The sequence below is a fragment of the Dasypus novemcinctus genome, chromosome X (assembly GCF_030445035.2).
Source record: "Dasypus novemcinctus isolate mDasNov1 chromosome X, mDasNov1.1.hap2, whole genome shotgun sequence".
Taxonomy (NCBI): Eukaryota; Metazoa; Chordata; class Mammalia; order Cingulata; family Dasypodidae; genus Dasypus; species Dasypus novemcinctus.
Genome location: NC_080704.1, coordinates 12,160,894 through 12,182,722, shown reverse-complemented (window position 1 = coordinate 12,182,722; position 21,829 = coordinate 12,160,894). Strand labels below are relative to the sequence as shown.

Genomic DNA, 21,829 nt, shown 5'->3' with positions numbered 1-21,829 from the left:
GGCCAAATCTGTCTCCTCACCTATTTTTTTCAACAATGTTTTATTGACACACAGCAGTGCCCATTTGTTTATAAATTGTGTACAGCTGCTTTATGCTACAATGGCAGAGTAGTTCTGATAGAGATTGTGGCTTGCAAACCTAAAATATTTACTCTCTAGCCCTTTATAAGAAAATTTTCCCAACCCCTGCTCTTCTGCCTTACCCCAACCCCCACCTCCACCTGCACCAGTAAGCATCCTTTGCAGAATTCATTTGGGGTTTAAAAGTAGCTCCAAAAATTCTGGACTTGGCATGTTATATCTTCCAAAGCCATTGTCCAATGAAAGGTGTAGATGGAAAAATGTTTTGATTCATGCCAGGAAGTCTTCATGTAATCAGCGCAGGCTGACTGGTTCTAGAACTCGAAGTTTTGCTTCTGTTACAGGTAGTCCAGATAAACAGAGTTTATTAACAGTGCCCGCATTGATTGAGTAATCACTATTTGCTAAGCACTCTCCAGTGGCTTTTCATGTATGAATTAGTTTTGTTCTCACCATGGCCTGCCCCCAGGGTTGTCCATTATGGTGCTTTTTTGTATTTGGGGCCAGGTAATTCTTTGGTGTAGGGGGCTGACCTGTGCATTGTAGGATGTTGAGCAGCATCCCTGGCGTCTACCCACTAGATGCCAGTAGCACCCTCCTCCCAGTTGTAACGACCAAAAATGTCTCCAGACTCTGCCAAGTGTCCCAGGTGGCAAATCACTCCCGATTGAAAATCGCTGGTGTACTGTGCAAGAGCTGGAATTTTCCTCATGATGCAGATGAGGAAATTGAGATATGGAGAAAGTAAATACCCAAGACCATACAACTAGTAAGTAAGAAAGACCTGGCATTCAAAGCCAGGTAGACTTCCTCAAGACCCTGAGTCCTGAACCATGGCCTCATTTGGCACTCACTCTTTCTAAAGTATTTCACCTTGAATGCTTTTATTTGTTTGGAGATTTTTGCTTTACTGAAAAAATTAACAACAGAGGCAACAACATCATGAATACTGGGCATGTTGGGTGTGATGCTCTTAAAACACTCCTTTGTCGCTGGGGTAGGTGTGTGCTCAGGAGGCTTGAATCTCTGGACTGCCCGTGGACCAGCTGGGCCCTGAGCCTCAGCAGAATTGCAACACCTACTCTCCCGTTCACTGGACTTACCCAGGTCTGTTGACAGGGAGGTGAGAATGGTCAACCACCACACCAGCGAACCAAGAGTGTCTACAGCTGCAAGCAGGAGAATCGCATCCATCTGCCACGTGGGATCTAAGCCCCCTTTCAGTGTAGAGGTAGAGTGAACATCGCCATCCCACGGTCCACAGGATGGAGGAATATAATATGGATTGGAGTGGACTTGCTGGTATTCTACTATAGAACTGTTGTGACTCTAACAGTGAAAGCGACTGTATCATTGATGTGGAGATGGTGGCCACGGGAATTGCTGAGGGCAGGCAGAGGGAGGAAGAGGTGTGATATGGGGCATTTTTGGGTCTTGGAGTTGTCCTGAATGATATTGCAGGGACAGATGCAGGACATTGTATATCCTGCCATAACCCACTGAATGGACCGGGGGAGAGTGTGAACTACAATGTAAACTATGGTCCATGCGGTGCGGCAGTGCTCCAGGGTGTGTTCACCAAATACGATGAATGTGCCTCACTGATGAAAGGGATGTTAATGTGGGGGGGGGGGGTAGGGTATATGAGAACCTCTTATGTTTTTAACTTAACAGTTTTGTGCGATCTATTTATCTTTTAAAAAAAGAAAATATTAAAAAATAAATAAATTTAAAAAAAAAACACTCCTTTGTGCGAAGTTTCAAAATTATAGGCATTAGCAATAGCATTTTTGTTGGACAATTTGTTGTATTGTTATGGTTATATTTCATTGATGAGAAGAAATGTACTGCCCAGCTAACCACAGTGTGGTGCCATTCTTAATGGCATCTTGCTGCCATATCTAACTTTCAAGCTTCATAATCTTAGGAACCTCAAGAAAAGAGGATTTATCATGAGATTCCTTGGGGCTCTGCTTTTTATCCCATAGCAGAGACATAGCAAAATCCTGTCTGTATATTTAATAGTTAATTTGTAAAATTGATCTGCTCTGGGCCAAATTATTTTCCACCACATCACCCTATACTAAAGGTCTGATGACACGTGGCTTCTACCTACAGTATTGCTGCCATGACTTCCCACCAAAAGCACTTGATGAAGGGATTCCATTTTTAGGTTTTCTGCAAAGGCCTTTGGAGTTTAAAAAGTTTTAGTTGAAAATGCTAAATATTAAGTGAATATATAATGGTAAACATTAAAAATGTTCTGTCCTCCAGGACGGGGCCCCTGAGAAGTTGGCCATTCCCCTCTCTCTCTACCATCCTATTTGAGTTAGGTCCACAAATATTTGACTTCCATGTAAGAGAATCTCAGGGTACAGAATTGCTTGTAAATAAACATATTAGATAAATTATATCAATACCATCTGCTCTTAAATACCGTCAGTTCTCCTTGACTCAATCTACAGACTCAAGTAGATCTTTTCCATTGTTCTTCTGGAAGCTCTGTCTAGCTACTGCCTCATTCCAGAATGTTCATCACAGTTGCCTTTGGCAATGAAAAGCTCCTTCAGTTTGCCATTTTCCTGCTTGCACCTGGTCAGCAGTCCACACTGGGGCACAGAGTCCACTTGAACATAGGATATCCCCATCTTCTTTACAGCTCAGTTATGTTTCACTTGTTCTGCTCTGGGCAGATTGGAACCACTCCTACAACATTGTTCTTTTACAGAGGAATGGGATGGTTATGCCACATTTTGTAATACCACTGACCCCTTTAAATTTGGATGTAGGTACAAAATTACGTATTCCAATTAATAGAGGAACATACTTTCAGTTTAAACCAGAACAACAACATCAATATAAGATCATATAAGGGGAAGTTTTTTTTATCATTCTTAAGGTATCCTTAAATCCCTATTGAATGCATAACTTTGCTTTGACTCTGAGGGCCAATTCTAGGCAAACCTGTAAAGGAAATGTTTATCCTTTAATCCCTCAATCTCATTGGCAGTGATTTCAAGGATAGCAAGGGTTGGAGTCTTAAACTAAAGGAGTCAGGGGTTGATGGTACAATTTCCAGAGTCTGCCAATGGTGGGCCAATATGGTAGTGGTCCGCTCAGTCGCACAACTCTGGGAGGCACCATTCTCATGGAATTCAAAGTGAATGGTGGCTTCTGGAATTGTGTAACCTGGGACCCCTCTTTCCAAAACATCCTCAAATCAAATTTCCTGTCTCTGACACATCGAGGTTATCCTGGCCCAAACTCACTTCAGTGTTTCCATCTGTGCACGAATAGGAAGTGATCAGGTCAGTGCATCCTTTCACAATAGGAAGGAAAGGGTTTGATTTTGAAAATCTGGACATGACTAACTCATTTCAACAAAGAACTGCAAAATAGCACGAGGATTTCTAAAGTGTATGTTAGTCCCATTTCACCTGTGAAAAGTGGCCAGAGTTTTCATCCTACTAACGTACCCTTCTAAGAGTTCCATAAACTATTTCTAAAGATTTTAAGCTCAAGCCTGTCTGAAAGCTAATGATGTTTATACTCTGCACTCATTTTGTAATTGAATACAAATCAAATTATAGGAGTAAGTTTTTAGAAGTGATACTTAGAAACCGTTTACAGACTGCTAAGGAACATTTCACAGATGCAGAGTCCACCTTTTAGCGTGTGAATGTCATTAAATCCCTTTAATGTTTATACATATGTGACAAGAAAAAAAATGATAAGTCGTTGGTTTTACCCCACCACTTCCCTGAAACACTGTAAACCATAAAACTCTTATCCCCACGCGCTTACCAGAGGGACTTTTTGCTGGGCATTGCTAGCCAAGTGCTCTGTAGACAATGGCTAACCCATTTATTGTTATCATTAATCTGGGGAATGATGAAGTAAATGTAACTGCATTTCTAGAAAGGAAAAGCAGACTGGGCAGCCAGTGGGAACCTACATGGCACTGCAGCTGGTTATTGGTACCTTCTACAGATGGAAATGCAGGGACTGGCCCACACTGCTGAGCTCGGTCTCCGTGTTTGCCTCTTAACGCTCTCCTCATTATTCAGCTTTCGAATTCTTCTTTCATCAGACCCTGAAAGGTCAGAAGAGCTTAGTATTTATCAAAGAGAAGCACCAAACTGGCTCGAGGAGTGGCAAGAGTGGGTCAGAAACTCCCTGCAGGCAAGACTCTGTTCTTCTGTGTCTCACGTGGTTTCCGTCTTGTTCGAGGCTTCCCGGCTGCAAAACCCACGGGACAGTCGTGTCACACTGGCTAGTGACTAAGTGTGCAATTGGCGAGGAGGTTGGCGGCTTGAAAGCAGAGTCAGGAGTGCCTGCAGATGCCCTCTCCATGTCTTGGTTGGCTTCTTTTCATGCTCGAGGGACTCTTGAGAAAATTCTTGTCCAACCACCAAGAAAAGGACCCCCACCCTCAGCTATGCTCTCTTACATTTACGTGCTTTAATTTTATACCACCTGTCACGATCTGAAATGTTTATGTATTGCTTTACTTCTTCAACTTGTCTCCCTACACTAAAACATAAAATCTGTAATAACAGGACTTTGTCTCTCTTGTACCCCACTGTATCTCAGCCCTTAGAATGCTGTCTGACACATCATGGGAATCCACTTGCAATTGTTTGAATGAATGGATGAGTGAATAGTGGAATGCTGCTCTTTCAAAGGGAAAATTGCAAGGTTTTTCTTTCTTTTAAAGTAGTCAAGATTGAGGCGGCATGACAATGGCTATGGCATCGCAGCCTTCGAGAGAAAGAGTTAGGGCAGAAACTGTGGTGTGACAATAAATTCTCAATTCCAAAAGAATTAAGATTGGATCTAACTTTAGAGGTGTATAGGTTAGAGTATGTTGCAAAGAAATGAAGCAAGTCCCTAGAAGTAAGCAATAGGGGAAAGACGATGCATTTCAAGATGAGTAAGGAAGCCCCAATGCCAAATGAAGAGAAACTGTGTCTGAGCACATGGGCGAGGCCAAATCAGAGATGAGGCAAGGGTGAGTGTCTTGAGGGCCTGATGTGATACTGACCCATGAATATTACTGAGATGAGAAAAAGATAGCAGTGAGGGAGGAACCTGGGATATCAAGGACGGTGAAGGACAAGGTCCCCATTTCCATTGTGGTCCAAAGCTGAGATACAGCAGCCACCTATCACTGGGCATCCTTCCTAATGATCTCCAGCCCACACTTGCCTTTTGTTTAAGGACCTAGAAGGAGACTGAAGATGCAAGGAGAGAAGGTTTTTGTACCCTTAGATTGGCCCTACTCGGAGTATTTCCACCAGTGTCAATTATTTCAGAATCAAAAGATGTGAATCAGAAATGAAAATTAAAATCATAACCAGGAGCAACCAGCTCCCAAATCAAACATGGAAACTAAAAACACCCGAACACACTGCAAGTAACCAATATACCTTGCCATATTTGAGTTAATGGCCTATATAAGAAAGGAAGTCCAACCAAATAATTAGCTCTTTTTAAAGTGGCATATAAAACAAGACTGTGGAAAACTTCTGTGTAGTGGAATAATTTTAGAAATACAGCACAGTGTTCTACTTATTTTATCACACCTTTTGTAATATAAGATTGCAGGAGCTACAAAAATTTGGAAACTTAATCAAAATGGAAAAAGAGATTCAACTTCCCTGATTTCAAAAGAAAGTCACCTCTGTATTCCTTGAAAGATCATGGGAATATCCTTGGCCTAAAATTAATAGATCATGTTCCCAAATTTTGGGGAATTTATTCTTTGGGGCCAGTGGTGATTGTGGTATCAGCTTTCTCAAAGCATATTTTGATCAACAAAGTAGATTTTAACCCTTGTCTCCCCTTTTTTTTGGTAAAGCAAACCTATCCATCCTAAAATTTGAGTATGCAGAATTTGGATTAAATTGAACTCTGTGTTACAGTGGCAATCGAGACACTTTTCCAAATCCCAAATTCTAAGGTTTTGGAGAGTAAAATGGATGCCAAACTCCTTCATAACCTATTTTTTTTTCTTCATAACCTATTAACAGAACTATTTCTCAATGCAGACAGGAGTACCTCAGATTTGTCAACTGTATCATAATTTTTAGGATGGCTCCTCAATTTGAATTCATATATTCCCCACAATAATCCTACATGGCCTGTTTGAAAAGAGGTATTATTCATCTCATTTTGCAAAATAGGAAAACTTTGAAACTGAGACATTCAATGACTTGGCCAGTATCATCATATGGGTGAATCTGGTACTCCATGTCATGTTCTGTGGTTCATATTCTAGAATCATCAATGGGGTCTCATCAGGTTCACTCAAACTAGAAGAGCTGTAAGCACAGAATATGTTAGTGACAACATCAAAACCCGAGGAACACCCATTACAATCAGTTGATTTTTGACAGAAGTGCTAAGACAATTCAGTGGGAAAAGAATAGTCTTCAACAAATGCTGCTTGAACAACTTAATATTCATATACAAAAAAATGAAGTTGGACTCCTACCTCATACCATATACAAAACTTAACTCAAAATGGATCACAGATCTAAATGTAAGAGGTAAAACAACCAGAAGAAAACGTAGGCATAAATCTTCATGACCTCAGTTTAAGCGTTGTTTTTAGATCTAATACCAAAGCATAAGAGAAAATAGAAAAAATTGATAAATTGGACTTTATTAAAATCTAAAATTTTTGTGCTTCAAAGGATACCACCAAGAAAGTTAAGACAATCCATAGAATGGGAGAAAATATTTGCAAATCATATATCTGGTAAGGGACTTATATCCAGAATATATTAAGAAGCCATACATTTCAATAGTTAAGACTTATAGCCCAATTTTAAAATGAGCAAAAGATCTGATTAGACACTTCTCCCAAGAAGATAAACAAATGGCCAATAAGCACACTGAAGAGTCTCAACATTGTTAGCTTCAGGCAAATACAAATCAAACTACAAAGAGATACTACTTCACCCCCACCAGGATAGTTAAATAAAAAAAAAAAACAGGCAATAACAAGTGTTGGTGAGGATATGGAGAATTTGGAACCTTCATATGCTGTGGGTGGAAATGTCAAATGATGCAGGCACTTTGGAAAATAGTTTGGCAGTTCTTCCAAAAGAAAAACATAGAGTTGACATGTGACCCAGCAATTCCACTCCTAGGAATATACCCAAGAGAAATTAATACATATATTCACACACAAACTTGTATGCATGTTCATAGCAATGTTATTTATAATAATCAAAATTAAAACAGCCCGAATGCCCATCAGCTGATGAATGAATAAACAAAATGTGGTGTATCCATACAAGGGAATATTATTCAGCCATTAAAAGGTATGAAGTACCGATACATGCTACAGCATGGATGAATCTTGAAAATATTATGCTAGTGACAAAAGCTTGTCACAAAAGAGCTCATATTATTTGATTTATATGAAATTTCCAGAATAGGCAAATCAATAGATAGAAAGTAGGTTAGCAATTGCCTAGGGCTGGGGGTGGGGGAGGGAGGATAATGGAAATGTGGTGTGACTGCTAATGGGAATGAGATTTCTTTTGGGGGTATTGAAAATGTTCTAAAATTAGATTGTGGTGATGGTCGCACTATTCTGAATATACTAAAAACTGCTGAATTGGTCACCTTAAATGGGTAAATTTTATGATATGCAAAATATATCTCAATAATTCTGTAAAGAAAAAAGTAATTCCTCCCCCACCCCCACCCCCAAAACACCCAACCCTGAGGATCTCATTTTGTGTCTACACAGTCCCAGAAAACCAATAAATCCAAAACCTGCAGAGTAAGTGATTGCAGTTTATCATAATAAATAGCTACTTGCTTCGTTGCATTTTACCCTACCTCTTTTTTAAGGTCATTTTCACCCTCCGTTCATTTAACAGATAGTTTTGGATACCTATTCTGTGTCAGACCTGGTCCGAGGCAGTTGGGATATCTCACTGAAAGCAACCAAGACCCCTGCCCTGTCAGGGCAACCTGATTTACCTGGATTGTATGCTCAAGTACAGTTTAGCATTTAGGGATCATTCTAGTAGACACTGCTATAGTCTAGCATGCTACTTATCAGAAGTTTCACTTCCTCCATTGTGAAATATCCATGTTATCAATATGATCCCATCTTTTTCACAGCTCAGTAGTGGTCAGTCATTAAATTCAGTTTGAGGTTCAAAGGAAAGACGTGGAATTTATTCAGAGTAGCGGAGTTCTAAGTGTTTCAAGACCTAGCTGAATTTATTTTGGAATCCTCAAAGGGAACTAGAAGTGACAACATAAATGTAATGGTAAGAGAAATTGAACCACGTGATTACCTTTCTTGAAACATTAGCCTGAATTTCACACTCTGAATTTATTAATCCATGCATTTAAAATGCTTTTCTTTGTTCGTTGACCAAACATTGAGCAGGCGCCTCTGTGTGCTCCACTGATGGACTGAGATCTCATGGTTTGCCATGCGTGGTCACTGACTAGCATCGTCGCAATAAGATGTCTTGAGCAGTCTCCTCGTCATGTCAAACAATGCTGGGTCTCTGAATTCAGAAAATGGTTTTTCTCAGCAGCCATCAGTGGATTTTTATCCTGACCTCATGACCTGGCTTCCAGTTTTTCTCATTCATGGTGAATGAAATTACTCCAGTTGAAATTAAGTCTCCTGAATCAAAAGCTTCATGACCTGCCCGTGTCTCCTCCCTGAAATATGCTGGAGTAATCGGTGCCTTTGTCATTCTTTCTTAAGGGCAGCTTCCCCTGTGGCTTTGTTAAAATAAGACAGCTCAAACATGCTATCTGCATCTCCCACAGCTGTGAAATCTGGGTCTCTGTGAACAAGCATTTCAGAATTATCATGAGATAGAGGAAATAGCATGTGCAGAGTATTTCCTAAACCCAGTCGCCAAGAATGAGCTAATTGCAATCCTCCCTTGCATACAGTGAGACTCAAAATCTTCAAATATAAGCCACTTATAATGATCCAGCTTTCCAGGAAAATGGTACGCTTTCCTTGTAGAACCTTGGTCTTTCAGAAGTGTGTATGCTAGGAGTTCAATTTAAAATTATGTCATTAGATAAATAAAATAATTCTACCATCCTATTTCCTGTTTGGTATATTTTATAGTGATTAAATATGACATTGATGTCTGTATTTAAAAGAAATGGTAAAGAAATGTGATATAACTTTTCTAGTCTAGCATGCTACTGACCAGAAGTCTTGAATGAAAAATCTGTCCACCACCAAAGACTCAGATTAATGTTTTTTTACTTACATTTTAATAGGCCAAATTTGACACACTGTTTTCAAAACAGGGGTGGCAAATATATTTCAATTGTAATTGGAAAAGGCTATGCACATGCCGTGTTAAGAAAGAGTCTTAGGTTGAGTCTGTTTTCTCAGAAAATTCTGCTATCATTGGATAATGTCTTGCCGGGATGCAAGATAGGTCATGGGCATGTAAGTTCAGTATTTGCCCTCCCTGTCCACCTTTAAAATAAGAATAATAATTCACGTTTAAAATATCCTTTCTGTGATTACTAGAAACATTTTAGTCTAAGTTTAAAAATAGCATTTAATTGAAATGAAAAAAAGGTCAAATTAATGCTTACCTTTGCATCTATCCTGTAGGTTAATGCATCACGTCAAGAAGCCAAACTGATGGAAGAGTGTGATCTTCTCATTGAGATCATTCAGCAAAGACGACAAATTATTGGAACCAAGATCAAAGAAGGGAAGGTAAGCTCTCTAAGGCAGAAGGCTTCATATTCTTTACCTGGGGAAAATGCCATACTCCCATACACTGGAGTGGTTTGGGGAATGTTGAACACGCTCTTTCTCTAGACTTCCTGTAATCTCTTTCCAGGCCTAGTTCAGAGGCCCTTGCATGGCCATTTCTTTCTCCACTACTTTCGTAGTACTATCATGGCCCCCTGGGGATACCTCTGATGAAATGGCTGCTCCTTTGCACAACTCCAGTGGGTAGCATGGAGGTGTTACCTACAATAGCCATTGTTCCCATCTCTCTCTTTTCTAGAAAAAGGTGGGTTCCGTGGAGGTAGAGTCTATTTCACATTTAGTTCTTACACCCAAGCAACTAGCAGAGTATATGTGTATCCAATAAATGAAAATGAAATCGGATTTTATATATAGGAGTTATGAAGTGTTTTCCCATGCCCTCAAGGGAACTAAGACAGATAAAATTTCATGGTGACATGGCTCCTATACTTCCACTGTATCATGTACTCCTCTAATGAATATATTAATAGCACTTCTATTAGTATGTCCTATGCTTTTAGAGTAAAGTATATGTAGAAAGAAATTCACAAATGCATACTACAGTACTTATGTCTTTTTTCTTATTTATTCAAAATTCATTTCCGAAAATGTTGGTAATTTCAGAATTCTTTACTTGATTCTATGTTTTAAATGTGTCATATTTTTATTCAAATATTTATGATCCTTTTTATTTTGTCCATTTCCCTGCCACCCTCAAAGGATAGTTTTCTAAATTTTTTAAAGATAAAAACGTTCATTCAGTGGCCAGGAAATTCATTAATTTCCCATTACAACTTCTCATAACTATATTTTAATGAAATGTGTGAATTAAATAAAATTTGCAAGCACTGAGTCATCCTTAGGGATTATAATGGTTGATGTTTGTATTTTTCTCTGATTTTTTACGAAATTTCAAAGGAATCTTCTAAGATCCAATGTTTTAGATGACTTTATCTACATAGATTGAAAAATCTTGATACATGTAAATTGCAATGTGCTCTGCAAAGTTAAAGTCCAATTAGTTTTTGAAGCTGTTATGACTCTAGTGTTCACCTGCCATTATTCCCCAGCCAAGGACTTGTTTAGAAGCTACTTTCCCCCAATATACATAGTCAGATTGAGAAGAGCACTGAGCATCCGACAGGAATCCTTACAGAAGAAAGTTCCTCTTCCGTCACTGTGCAGCACCGGTGTACATCTTTTAACACTTGACACCTTCAGGTTTCTCAGAGCCGTGGCTGCCTGAAATCCAGCTGCAGTTAGCAATTATTATGACTAGGAAAGGTAATTTGCTACCTTGACATGGATGTGTGCAGGGAATGGCTATTAGTTTCATCTTGCTGCCCTAAGAAATTACCACAGACAGTGGCTGAAAGCAACACGAATTTATTATCTTACAGTTCTGGAGGTTAGAAGTCCAAAATCAGTCTCACTGGGCCAAGATCAAGGTGTCGACAGGGCTGCATTCCTTTTGGAGGCTCATGGTGGCTTCCTCACATCACTTCAACCTCTGTTCCTGGTGTCCTCTCTCTCTCTCCGACTTTGACCCTCTTGACTCCCTCACCTAAGGACATTTGTTATTACATTAGTTCCACCAGAAAACCCAGGATCATCTCCCCTCCCAAGATCCTTGCCCTGAAAGATGACAAAGTCACAGGTTCTGGGAATTGGGCTGAGGGCATTACTGGGGGCTCTGATTCAAACAAGGACAATACTCCACCAGGGCTGCATGCTGTCCTTTCCCTTACTTAGCTTGAACTTCCCAGCACAGGGGTTTCCCTCATGAGCTAAATCAAAATAGTGAAGATGTGTACCAAAGTTCCTGTCATGGTGGTGTCCAGATCCTGCTTTGGTGCATTTGCACCACCACAAACACATGGCGACATAGAGAACAGAGTAAAAGAGAAAAGCAAAGAGACATACTCAGAGCCCAAAAAAGAGAGGCAGCTCCATGGGCCAGAAATGGAGCAAAACTGCCAAGCTGTGATTGGTCTGCAAGTGGCTGAGGCAGCTATGACTCCCCCCCATGGGTAAAGAGGCCATGAGGCTTTGGATAAAAGGAGCTAGAAATGCTCCAGATAGGATTGGAGACTGACATCAGGCTTGTTGTTTAATGCCTTGGGCTGTGTAAGACTCCTCAGTATACTACAAGAGGCTGGAGAGTTGATTGCAGACCATTCCAGGTGCCCTAGCTTTTAGAAAACTTCAGGTTAGGGAGCCAGGACAAGTGAGTCATTGGCTTGGGGACTACTCCCTCTGAACAGGAGCCTCAAACATGCAGAAATAAGATAAGAGTCCTGAATCCTAGTCTAGCTCAGGGGCCAGGTGATGGTGACTAGAAAAGGTTTAGGCTGGGTAGGCTGAGCAGAAAGGAGGAGAGAGAAATGAATACAAATGACCTCCCATTCAAATGGAAACTCAAGCCAAAATTCCAAGGCATATAAAGAAATCTCTAATTTCTAAGAATATAGCCAGCAAAATTGACAAAGACAACATTATCTCATCCCAGATGAAGTTACTAATTTTATGGAAAAATCTGAAAAAGACTTGAAAATAAGTATTCTTAAGATGCTCAAAAAGAGAAGCAGATGTGGTTCAAGTGATGGGGCCTCTGCCTACCATATGGGAGGAACTGGGTTCAATCCCTGGGGTCTCCTGGTGAAAAAGAAGAGAAAGCGTGCCTGCATGGTGAGCCAGTGCCTGCATGGTGGGCTGAGTGCCTGTGCAGCAAAGCTGAGTGTCTGCACAGTGAGCCAACACCCATGCAAGTGAGTCATGCAGCAAGATGAAAAGAGAGACGAAGGGGAGAGTCAGCGTGAAGCACAGCAGAGACCAGGAACTGAGGTGGCGCAATTGACAGAGAACCTCTCTCCACATCAGACGTCCCCAGGATCGAATCCCAGTGAGTCCTAGAGAAGAAAGATGAGAAAAAAAGACAAAAAGAGAAACAGAAGATTACACAGAAAATGGACACAGATAGCAAAAACAGCAGGGTGGGGAAGGAGGAGGGGAAGAAACAAAAGGATGTTCAAAAAAGCTAAATGAAGCAGTAGCATCTATTGAAAAACAGCAAAAGTAAAATAAAAGAGAAACCACAAAAGAAGGAAATAAAATAGCAAAAAAAAATAGGTATAAAAATAACAAATTAGCGGTTTTGGAGGTGAAAATATGAACACTGAAATAAAAAGAGAGAACGAGAGAGAGAACTCAGCTGCAAGGGAAGTTTGGAAGCTGAGTTTTGGTCTCCACCTGGGGATTTCCATAAATACAGGAAGATATAAAAGATTCTGAGTGTCATTAAAGCATGACAAATGCCCATTAAGTTTGAACTCAAAAAAATAGAAAATTACATAGGGAAATTACAGAATGGGGCTTTAAACAATTATTACATACTTGTTTGGAGAGGAAGTATCAACAAATTTCAAAGCTGACCACCACGCAGCCCATTTTCTTTGACCACAAAATGCATCTTAGGAGAAATGATCAACAAAAAAGTAAGTTTTTGCAATGTCTGGATACTTTAAAATTTATGCTCATATGAATGAGTTTTCACAATAATTTTAAAAACCATTTAGAACAGAACCACAATGAAAGATCTATATATCATAATTAGTAAGCAGCCAAAAGGTATTTGAAGGCAAATTTATAGGCTTCAGTTCTTTTAAAGAGCAATAGAAAATATTAAAAGTAAGAAATTAAGCTTTCAACTTTGAGTTCCCAGCCTGACGCATAAAGACTTTGGAAGTCATCATTCCCAACCTCACTACAAGAAAAAAGCTGAAAAACCGAAAATCAACAATTCCTCAGAGCCGTCAGAGAACTGAGGTGACAAGACAAAGTACTGCCCGGAAAACTGGCGAGTTAGGCAGATACAGGCAATCCCAGCTTCCCTGGGTAAGAGACTGCAGCTTGAGCCAGCATCAGGTAGAAACACTCAAAGGGTGATTGACTAATTGTTGGAGACCTATCACGGACTAGCTTGAGAGAAAAAGCCTCTTGAAGACAGGCCCAGCCTTAGTAGGGCCCCCACACTTTTGTGTTTCACCTCCAGGAACCCCAGTAGACTCCCAGATCAGAGTGCTAGAAAGCAAGGCCGTGCTTGCTTAGGGATGGGATCACAGGGAGGAGCGGGCATGAGGGATCCGCAAGGGGTGGGAGGAAACTTGGGTGGTGATATATGCATTCCTTATCTCAATTGTCGGGATAGTTTCCTAGGTGTATACATAGATGTCAAAAATTGTGTACTTTCAATCTGTGCCTTTTTTGTATGCCAATTCTTTCTCATTTAAGTGGTTTTTAAAACCATTAAATAAATTGTATGTCTGTATCATGGAGAGGACTTTGGAATTAAAAGTAATGAACTTGCATGATTTATTTCATTGATAAATCGCGAAAATATAAGCAAATTCTGTAGTGATTTCTATGGAATGAGAACAGTTATGAAATTTGATAAATACCTGCATTATTTACAGTAAACATATGGTTCTGTGTACATAAACAGGCTCAGGAGTGAAAGCGCTCAGTTCAAGAGAGTGTTTTCCTCTGGAGAGGGACATGAGTTAAGAGTAGGAGGAAGACACGGGAGCTTTCAATGCCATCAATAATCTTCTACTTCCTTTTAAAGACACTGAAGCTAATAATGCTGAAAATGTTGATTTGGCCAAGCTGGTGGTGTGTACATGAAGGTTCATCATATCACTATTTACATTTTCTGTGTGCTGGAGATTTTTTGCTTTTTTTTTTTAAGTGCATAACATCTCAGAGATAGTCTCTCACAGGGCAATGTTAGAAGGCAAACGTTACTTGGAAAAGATGGAAGTCCAGTTGGACTTTCTCTTGAGTCAGCATTTTGACATATTACCAAGGACTAGTTGATTTCAAAACCCTGGAATTTGCGGTGAGCTGAGGCCGGTGGACAGGGCATGTAGTGACAGGGGGGTTTCGAAAAGTTAAGGGCACAGCTGGCACCACCCGTGGGAATCTGAGGGGCCAGGCAGGGAGAGAGAGTGTGGGCTCAGAGTCCCGGGGCAGGGTGAGAGGACCTCTCACGAGCATGTGAGAGTAGCAAGGTGAGGAAGAACCATGCAGAATTGTGGAGGTGAGGGTGGTCGATTTCTTCAACGTCATGACTTTGTCTTCCTCTTTTTCTGGTGCCAATCACAAGGGGTGAACCTGGTGTAAATCAACTCCCCACAAACGCTCAAAGCAAGAAGGTCGCCATTCACGTGATATCACTGCACATTAATATACTCTGGTAATTCCTGCGCTCAGATTCTTGCATATTCTTTGAAATAGCTTGACAGCCTTTATAGTTGGACAGAATGGAGAGGTTCAGGCCATGACACTCCCAGGGAAAAAATGTTCTTCTTTTCTCCATAGCAGAACCTAAGTTTCATATTGGTCCACGAAAGCTTTTGGCAAACTTCAGGTTAAGTGAATTATACATCAAATATCCAGACCCACATCCATGGTAGCCTGCTGCAGGCCAGAGCTAAAGAGGAAAAGGGTCCCTTCTCTTCACTGCTTTTATATACTCTAAATATCAAAACTTTTAAGAGAATTAACTTAGACTAAATGTTTGGTCTTTTCCATAGCCTTAAAGAAACACTGAGTACAGGCGTCATCATTGATTTAGATACTTGTGTTAACTGAGCATTAATTGTTTGAACCTAGCAGTTTCAGAGTATGCATCCTATGTATATATATAAAAACTTTTAAAAATGCATTCAAAGTAAAACAAGGGGTTGCTTGTCAAAACATACATTGTAGAACACAGCAAGTCAAAGTATATCAACAGAACTGTGTTCCCATTAAAAGATCTTCCAACAGACAAAATATTTCCATGATGAGAATACAGTAAATTTCCAAAGTCACAATGTGGCACCCTAACTTCCCCAAGGCAAAATGAACAGTCAACTGGAAAAACTTCCCCTGCAGTTGTAATATATACATATATAGAATCTTATGTGTCAGTATCTAGTATTTCTTTTTTAAAAAAATCAAGTTATATTCTTCTTGTCAGATTTAACAAATAATATATTTAAAAAGTGTGGTCTAATGGAGAAATCAGTATTTTGCTAAATGCTTACTGGCCAATTTTGAAAATTCTTACCATGTAGGACAGTGTTTCTCGGAGTGTGATGCAAATTGGAATCATTCAAACCAGGGGGCCAGCAAGCTTTTTCTGTAAAGGGCCAGATAGTAAATAATCTGGGCCTTGCAGGCCTGATGGTCTCTTGCAACAACTCAGCAACTGGCCGACGTTGTCACAGGAAAGCAGCTGGAGATGATTCAACAACAAATGAGTGTGGCTATGTGCCAGTAAAACTTGATTTACAAAAACAGGTGGTATGCCTGTGCATACCCTAACTTAGGGCAGTCTTTTTCTTTTACTTACTTTTTTTTCCCACTGGAATCACCATAAGAAATACATATGACATCACAATCCAGCACGCACACACACACAAATCAAAAATGTTTTATATAACATAACTTGAAAAAAAAAGTCATGATCCAATCATGAAACTCCCTGCTTTAAAAAAATGGCCCATGGAAATAAATAAATAGATTAATTAATTAATTTAAAAACACACACACACATTACTTGCCCTTTCTATGAGGAATGCATTCTGCTAGTTTCATTTCTCCTCTTCTGTTTTTAAATTTTTTAATGGTAGTCCTGACCTTACTAATGATTTGTCACTGGCAGATCAAAAAACATCCAGTGCTTGTTTAAACTGCAAACTCCTGCTGCTCTGCCAATAGCAACTCCTGAACTCGAATATTGGAGAGTGGACCCTGCCATCTACATTTTGTTTTTAAAAGAGTCCCAATTGCTTTTTCTGCACACCAGATTTGAAAGCTCCAGCCTGGTGGTATATCAGATGGAATCATACATTGACCGAGAAAGAAAATTTTGCCCATTTGCTCTCTAGAGAACATTCCTGTATTTTTAAAGGAGGCTTCCATTTGGGCTTGCTCCAATTAGGCAAGTTTGCAAATGGCTTCTTTCTCTCTGTCCTTTCCTCTTAGTCATTTTGATTTCTGGTATCTTGCTAAAAGAAGAAAATGGAGCTTAAAGAGTAATCACATTTTTAATAGGTGTGGTCACTAGTGGGCATAACCAAATGATAAGTGATTGACAAGAAATTATTCTAGAAGAATATTTTGACCTTATTTGTTAAAGAATTGTATTAAACATCTTCAATTCTGCTATACATTGAAAGCGTTCTTAGGTTGTTCGATTATTCCAATCATTCAACTTCCTTTAGGGACTATAACATATTTTTCCTTCTGGAATTTTCCTTTTTTTGAGAATTTCTTAGGGATGTGTTCTAATATCCTGAATTGGACTGGATGCCTTCCTTAGCTTTGCCTCTGGGTAGAATGATGTCAGAAGCTAAATTCTATTTGGTGTAAAATAAGTGTTCTTTTATTCAAGTAATGAACACAGTTAATCTGCTTGGAAAATTACCTGTAATAGTGATGAATTAAGTCTTCTACCAGGCTCAAGATCCCATACTATATGCCCCAAAGTGTCAACACTTCATTCTCTGACTCTTTACTTCCAGGATTTTTTCTCACTTTTGCCCTGAAGTATTGTGGCTGCTGCTTCTCAATTCAGTACTAATTTCCTTTGTTTCCTGTAGTCCATAGCTGGAGTTGCACGTTCCTCAGAGGCTTCAAGTTCTGACATCTCCTTCCTTCCTTTTCTTCGATTAGAGCTAGACAGGGATGATAATGATGACTTGGAGAAAAAAGGAATTTCTTAGAGTTAGCAGGAATTTGGGAGGGCCCTGAGCCAGCCTTGTCTGTAAGACAGATTAACTGGCCTCCTTCCTACCCTTTCACCCAGGGTTATTTTCCATTCCGGAATTATCTTCAAGCCAGCCAAGACCTGTCCAAGGGTGTGTGGCTGGGGCAGTCGGCACACGGCAATTCCAAATAGCAGTCTAATTTTAACTTGGATTCTGGCCAGCGCGTCTTCATCTCACAGTACACTTCAAGCACCAAAAGGAACAGTCGAGTTGGTTACCTTGGTCTTATCTGGGCCTGCCCAGTATAGTCAATTAAGTCTGAGGGTCATTTTCACATAAGACAGAATCAGGATATGGAATGAAGGTTGTGAACCAAACATGCATTTTTATCACGACTAGGAAATGCTTATCAAAATACTTCTTAGTTATCAGGTAAGCACAAAGTGCCTGGAAATGACGTTCCCAGTTCCCATCGAGGGAAATGGCCCAGCTGTGCTTTTTTTGGCTTTCTCTCATTGGCTCAACAGGAAAAATGTTAATCAATGGGGGAAAAATGCTCCCTTTCTGTTAATTAACACATGGGTTTTAGATACTGTGGGAATTAGTCATACCTAATGCTCTTACGTCACAGGTTTTTTACACGGATTGCAAAGGACCTTTCAGAAATGAAATGGCTTCTATGTAAGCCACAAATTCACACCTGTAGGAATGTTTTATTTTCTTGGTGGCTCCGCTGAAAAACCAAGATAGAGAAAGGTCCAGAGTTTCTTACTGTCTTATGTAATTGTGGGCAACAGTTGAGGAAAGAGGCCTATTGACCCTTTGTAAGTTACCCCTGGGCAACACCTTAATTTTCCATCAGCAGGGAAGCAATTCACGATTCAGTATTTCCTCATAAAGCAAATGAACAGCATTTCTCCAAGGAGATAAAGAATACCTTACACAAGAGGACTATAATTGGGCTTTCCACAGTTCACTATCTCTCTATGCCTCCCTTCCAAACTTTTATTGAAGGACAGCCATACCCCAAAGAATGAAAACTGGAACTCAAACATATACTTGTACACTAATATTTATAGCCACATTGTTCTCAGTAGCAAAAGGTGGAAACAACCCAAGTGTCCATCAACAGAAGAACAGATACACAAAATATGGTATATCCATACAGTGGAATATTATTTAGCCCTAAAAAGGAATGTAGTTCTGACATATGCTACTGCATGGGTGGACGAATCTCAAAATCATTATGTTGAGTGAAATAAGCCAGACACAAAAGAACAAAATAGTGGATGATCCATTTATATGCAATATCTAGAATAAGCCAATTCATAGAGACAGAAAGTAGAATAGAGGTTCCTAGGGGAGTTCTTGCTTAATGGGTACAGAGTTTCTGTTTGGGGTGATGCAAATATTTTGGTAATGGATGGGGGTGCTGTTAGCACAATATTGTGAAAGTAATGAAAACCACTAAAGTGTCTGCTTAAAAATGGTTCAAATGGGATGTGCTGTGCTGTATATGTAAAACCACAATAAGAAAAAACAGTGTGTAGCAGATGCCTTTTCACGAAGCAAACCCACTTGGGTGCCATCTCCATGCCTCTTCTTTTCAAGGTGGTGAGGCTTCGGAAACTAGCTCAGCAGATTGCAAACTGCAAGCAGTGCATTGAGCGGTCAGCGTCACTCATCTCCCAGGCGGAACACTCTCTGAAGGAGAATGATCATGCCCGCTTCCTACAGACTGCGAAGAATATCACTGAGAGGTGAGTGCGGGGCCTGCTAGGAAGTTCTTGCTCCTGGGCTTTTGTACCTGGAATGCGGTTGGTTAGCCTTGCCCTCACCCTGCTCTTGTTTTCATTTAGAAGGCTGAGTACCAGAGAGAATGGAGGCTTTGAATTGTGGGGTTTTTTTCCAGCTAAAGATGCTTGGATTTGACGTGTCAATGCCCTTTCAGTAACAGCCTGGAGTTCAAGGCCTTTGAAACAAGAGTCTGCTGGTTATAAAGAATAAAAATCAGCCTGCTTTAGGGGGTGGGGGGAGCTTAGGATGACACAAAAACAGTATTTGTTGTGACTCTCAGAGTTGATCTTATCGTGTCCTTGATAGCAAAGAATAAAAGCAAAGACAAAAAAACATAAAAAAGGAATCTTTTCCTTCCATCACAGGGCTCTTCTACTAAAACAGAAAACCCACACAGGTTTGCTCTCCGTTAAGCCTGTTTTTATTTGCTTGAGAGGCTTTGCGTCTCCTGAAAAGGTCAAGGCAGGCTCCCGTGGGAGAGAAAGGACCAATCTGCTAACCTCAAGCTCCCCTTTACATACTCTCTTTTCCTTGATGGACTTAAAATGACGTGCTGTGAGTGGTCATCTCAGCAGTGAGAGTGGCAGGGAGCAGCATAATAGTGACTGGCTGTCACTGATGCAAAGCCCTGGAGCAAGTCCAGTGACCTCAGGGAGCAGCAGTAGGCTGCGCTGGATACACCCAAGGCCGCGTAGTAAATGTCATCTCGGTCCAATTCCAATGCCCTGGCTTTTCATTCATCTTGCTTTTCAGTCATCTGCCTTTCCCCAAAGCAATAATGGACTCTGTTTACTCAAAGACCCCCAGAGAGCTCATTCACACTGGTCTTTATCGTAGAGCAGGGGTTGGCAAATCTTCTGCAAAGGACCAGCTAGTAAATATTTTTAGCCTCGTGGGCCATACAGTCTCAGTCACAACTACTCAACTCTGTGGCTATGGCTCCAGAGCAGCCGTAGATAATAAATATGTAATCAAACAGATGCCGCTGGCCTCCAGTGAAGCTATTTACAAACACTGGTGGCAGGCCAGATGTGCCCCATAGGGCCACAGTTTGCCAGTCCTTGGCTTAGGGGGATAATAGTCTTCTCACTGAGGACTCTTGAATTTCTTCAAGGAAAAAAAGGTAGGAAGAGAAGCTAATTTTGAGTGCCTGCCTGTGTGAGGCACTGTGGGCTCTTACACACATTATCGTGTTTAAGTCTCAAATAATCGCAGAGATAGGTGTGGATATTTGTTTTCACTCTTCTTTCAATAAGACTAACGTCGGGTATTGTTACAACTGTGATCTAGTATCCAACTAGCTTCATTGTGTTGTTTCTTACAGTCAAGAAACATTGCTTCTGTAGCTGCTTAGGTACTGAGCTCTTCCAAAAGACGTGGCTAACAGCTGCCCGTCATCCCTTTTATAGCCCCACTTCAAGAGAGCCCACTTTCTTTCCTAGTGACTTTCAGGTTCCAAGTGTTTAATTGCCTTTGCTGCTCTCGGCTGGACCTCCTCCAGTTTCCCCATATTCATCCTAAAGTTTCTGAACTGCAAAAAGTACACGTAATACTCCAGTGTACCCAGGACACGCTAACAGCCCACATTTGCACTTGCGTCATGGCTTCCAACTGAGATCCCAGAGTGCTTCTCTCCAGCTGTAAATTGTGCGATATCCAGATGAAGTGGTTATTATGAGCCTCATTTCTCAACAATCCCTAAAAAATGTCGATCGAGTATCACATGAGGAAATTCTTTCCTGGGGAGAGGAGAGAATATGGCCCTGTAACAATTGCAATAGGACGTTCTGAAAGAAAACCTACATCGAGGCTCTAACAGCAAGTGCCCTGAGTGGCCATCCCCTCTCTCCCTCAGATCGAGCAGGGCACATCCGGTCCCATCCAGCAGTCCCTGTAACATGCCCATCTGAGCAAGAACAGAAACGTGACTTTGATTTTCTTTCTACAGAGAATGTGCTTGCATGGAGTTTTAATACATAATGCTTGTGAAATGCTGGGATCCCTTGTCCCTCTGTTTCCATTTCCATTTCTATTTTTCAGTCCTCTTGGTCGATTTCTGTGCCTTTCTCTTTTTCCAACAGCTGAGATGTAGAAAAACAACATGAGGCTTGAACTAGGAGTTGAGAGACCTGGGTTCAAATCCCAGCACTGCCACTTTTCACCTGTTGTTCTTTGGGTTCATCCATGATTCTAAAATTGGGCTCCTAAAGCTACCTCTCTCAGTAGTTGGAATAGTATTGCTGAAAACTTGAGAAACAGGTCCGAAACATCATAGATGTTCTCTAAGTGTTAGTTGGATCTATCCTTTGATATTTCAACATGTCTGTCCACCCCTCCTTGTATTTCTTTTTTCTAGTTCTAGTCTCTGTATTCATCCTATTGCTCAATATTCTTCTCTAGGACGTAACTTCCTGGT

At 40.5% G+C, this 21,829-nt stretch overlaps 1 protein-coding gene across 9 annotated transcripts in view; it reads left to right on the top strand.

Annotated features, from left to right (window-relative positions):
• Positions 1-21,829, top strand: part of MID1 (midline 1) — a 350,591-nt gene that overhangs the window by 296,352 nt on the left and 32,410 nt on the right. For all 9 annotated transcript variants that reach the window (XM_004446447.4, XM_058292075.2, XM_023582843.2 and 6 more), the window contains 2 exons: positions 9,713-9,820; positions 19,228-19,376. In XM_004446447.4, coding sequence (XP_004446504.1) covers positions 9,713-9,820; positions 19,228-19,376 — 257 coding nt within the window. The remainder of the gene's footprint in view (positions 1-9,712; positions 9,821-19,227; positions 19,377-21,829) is intronic.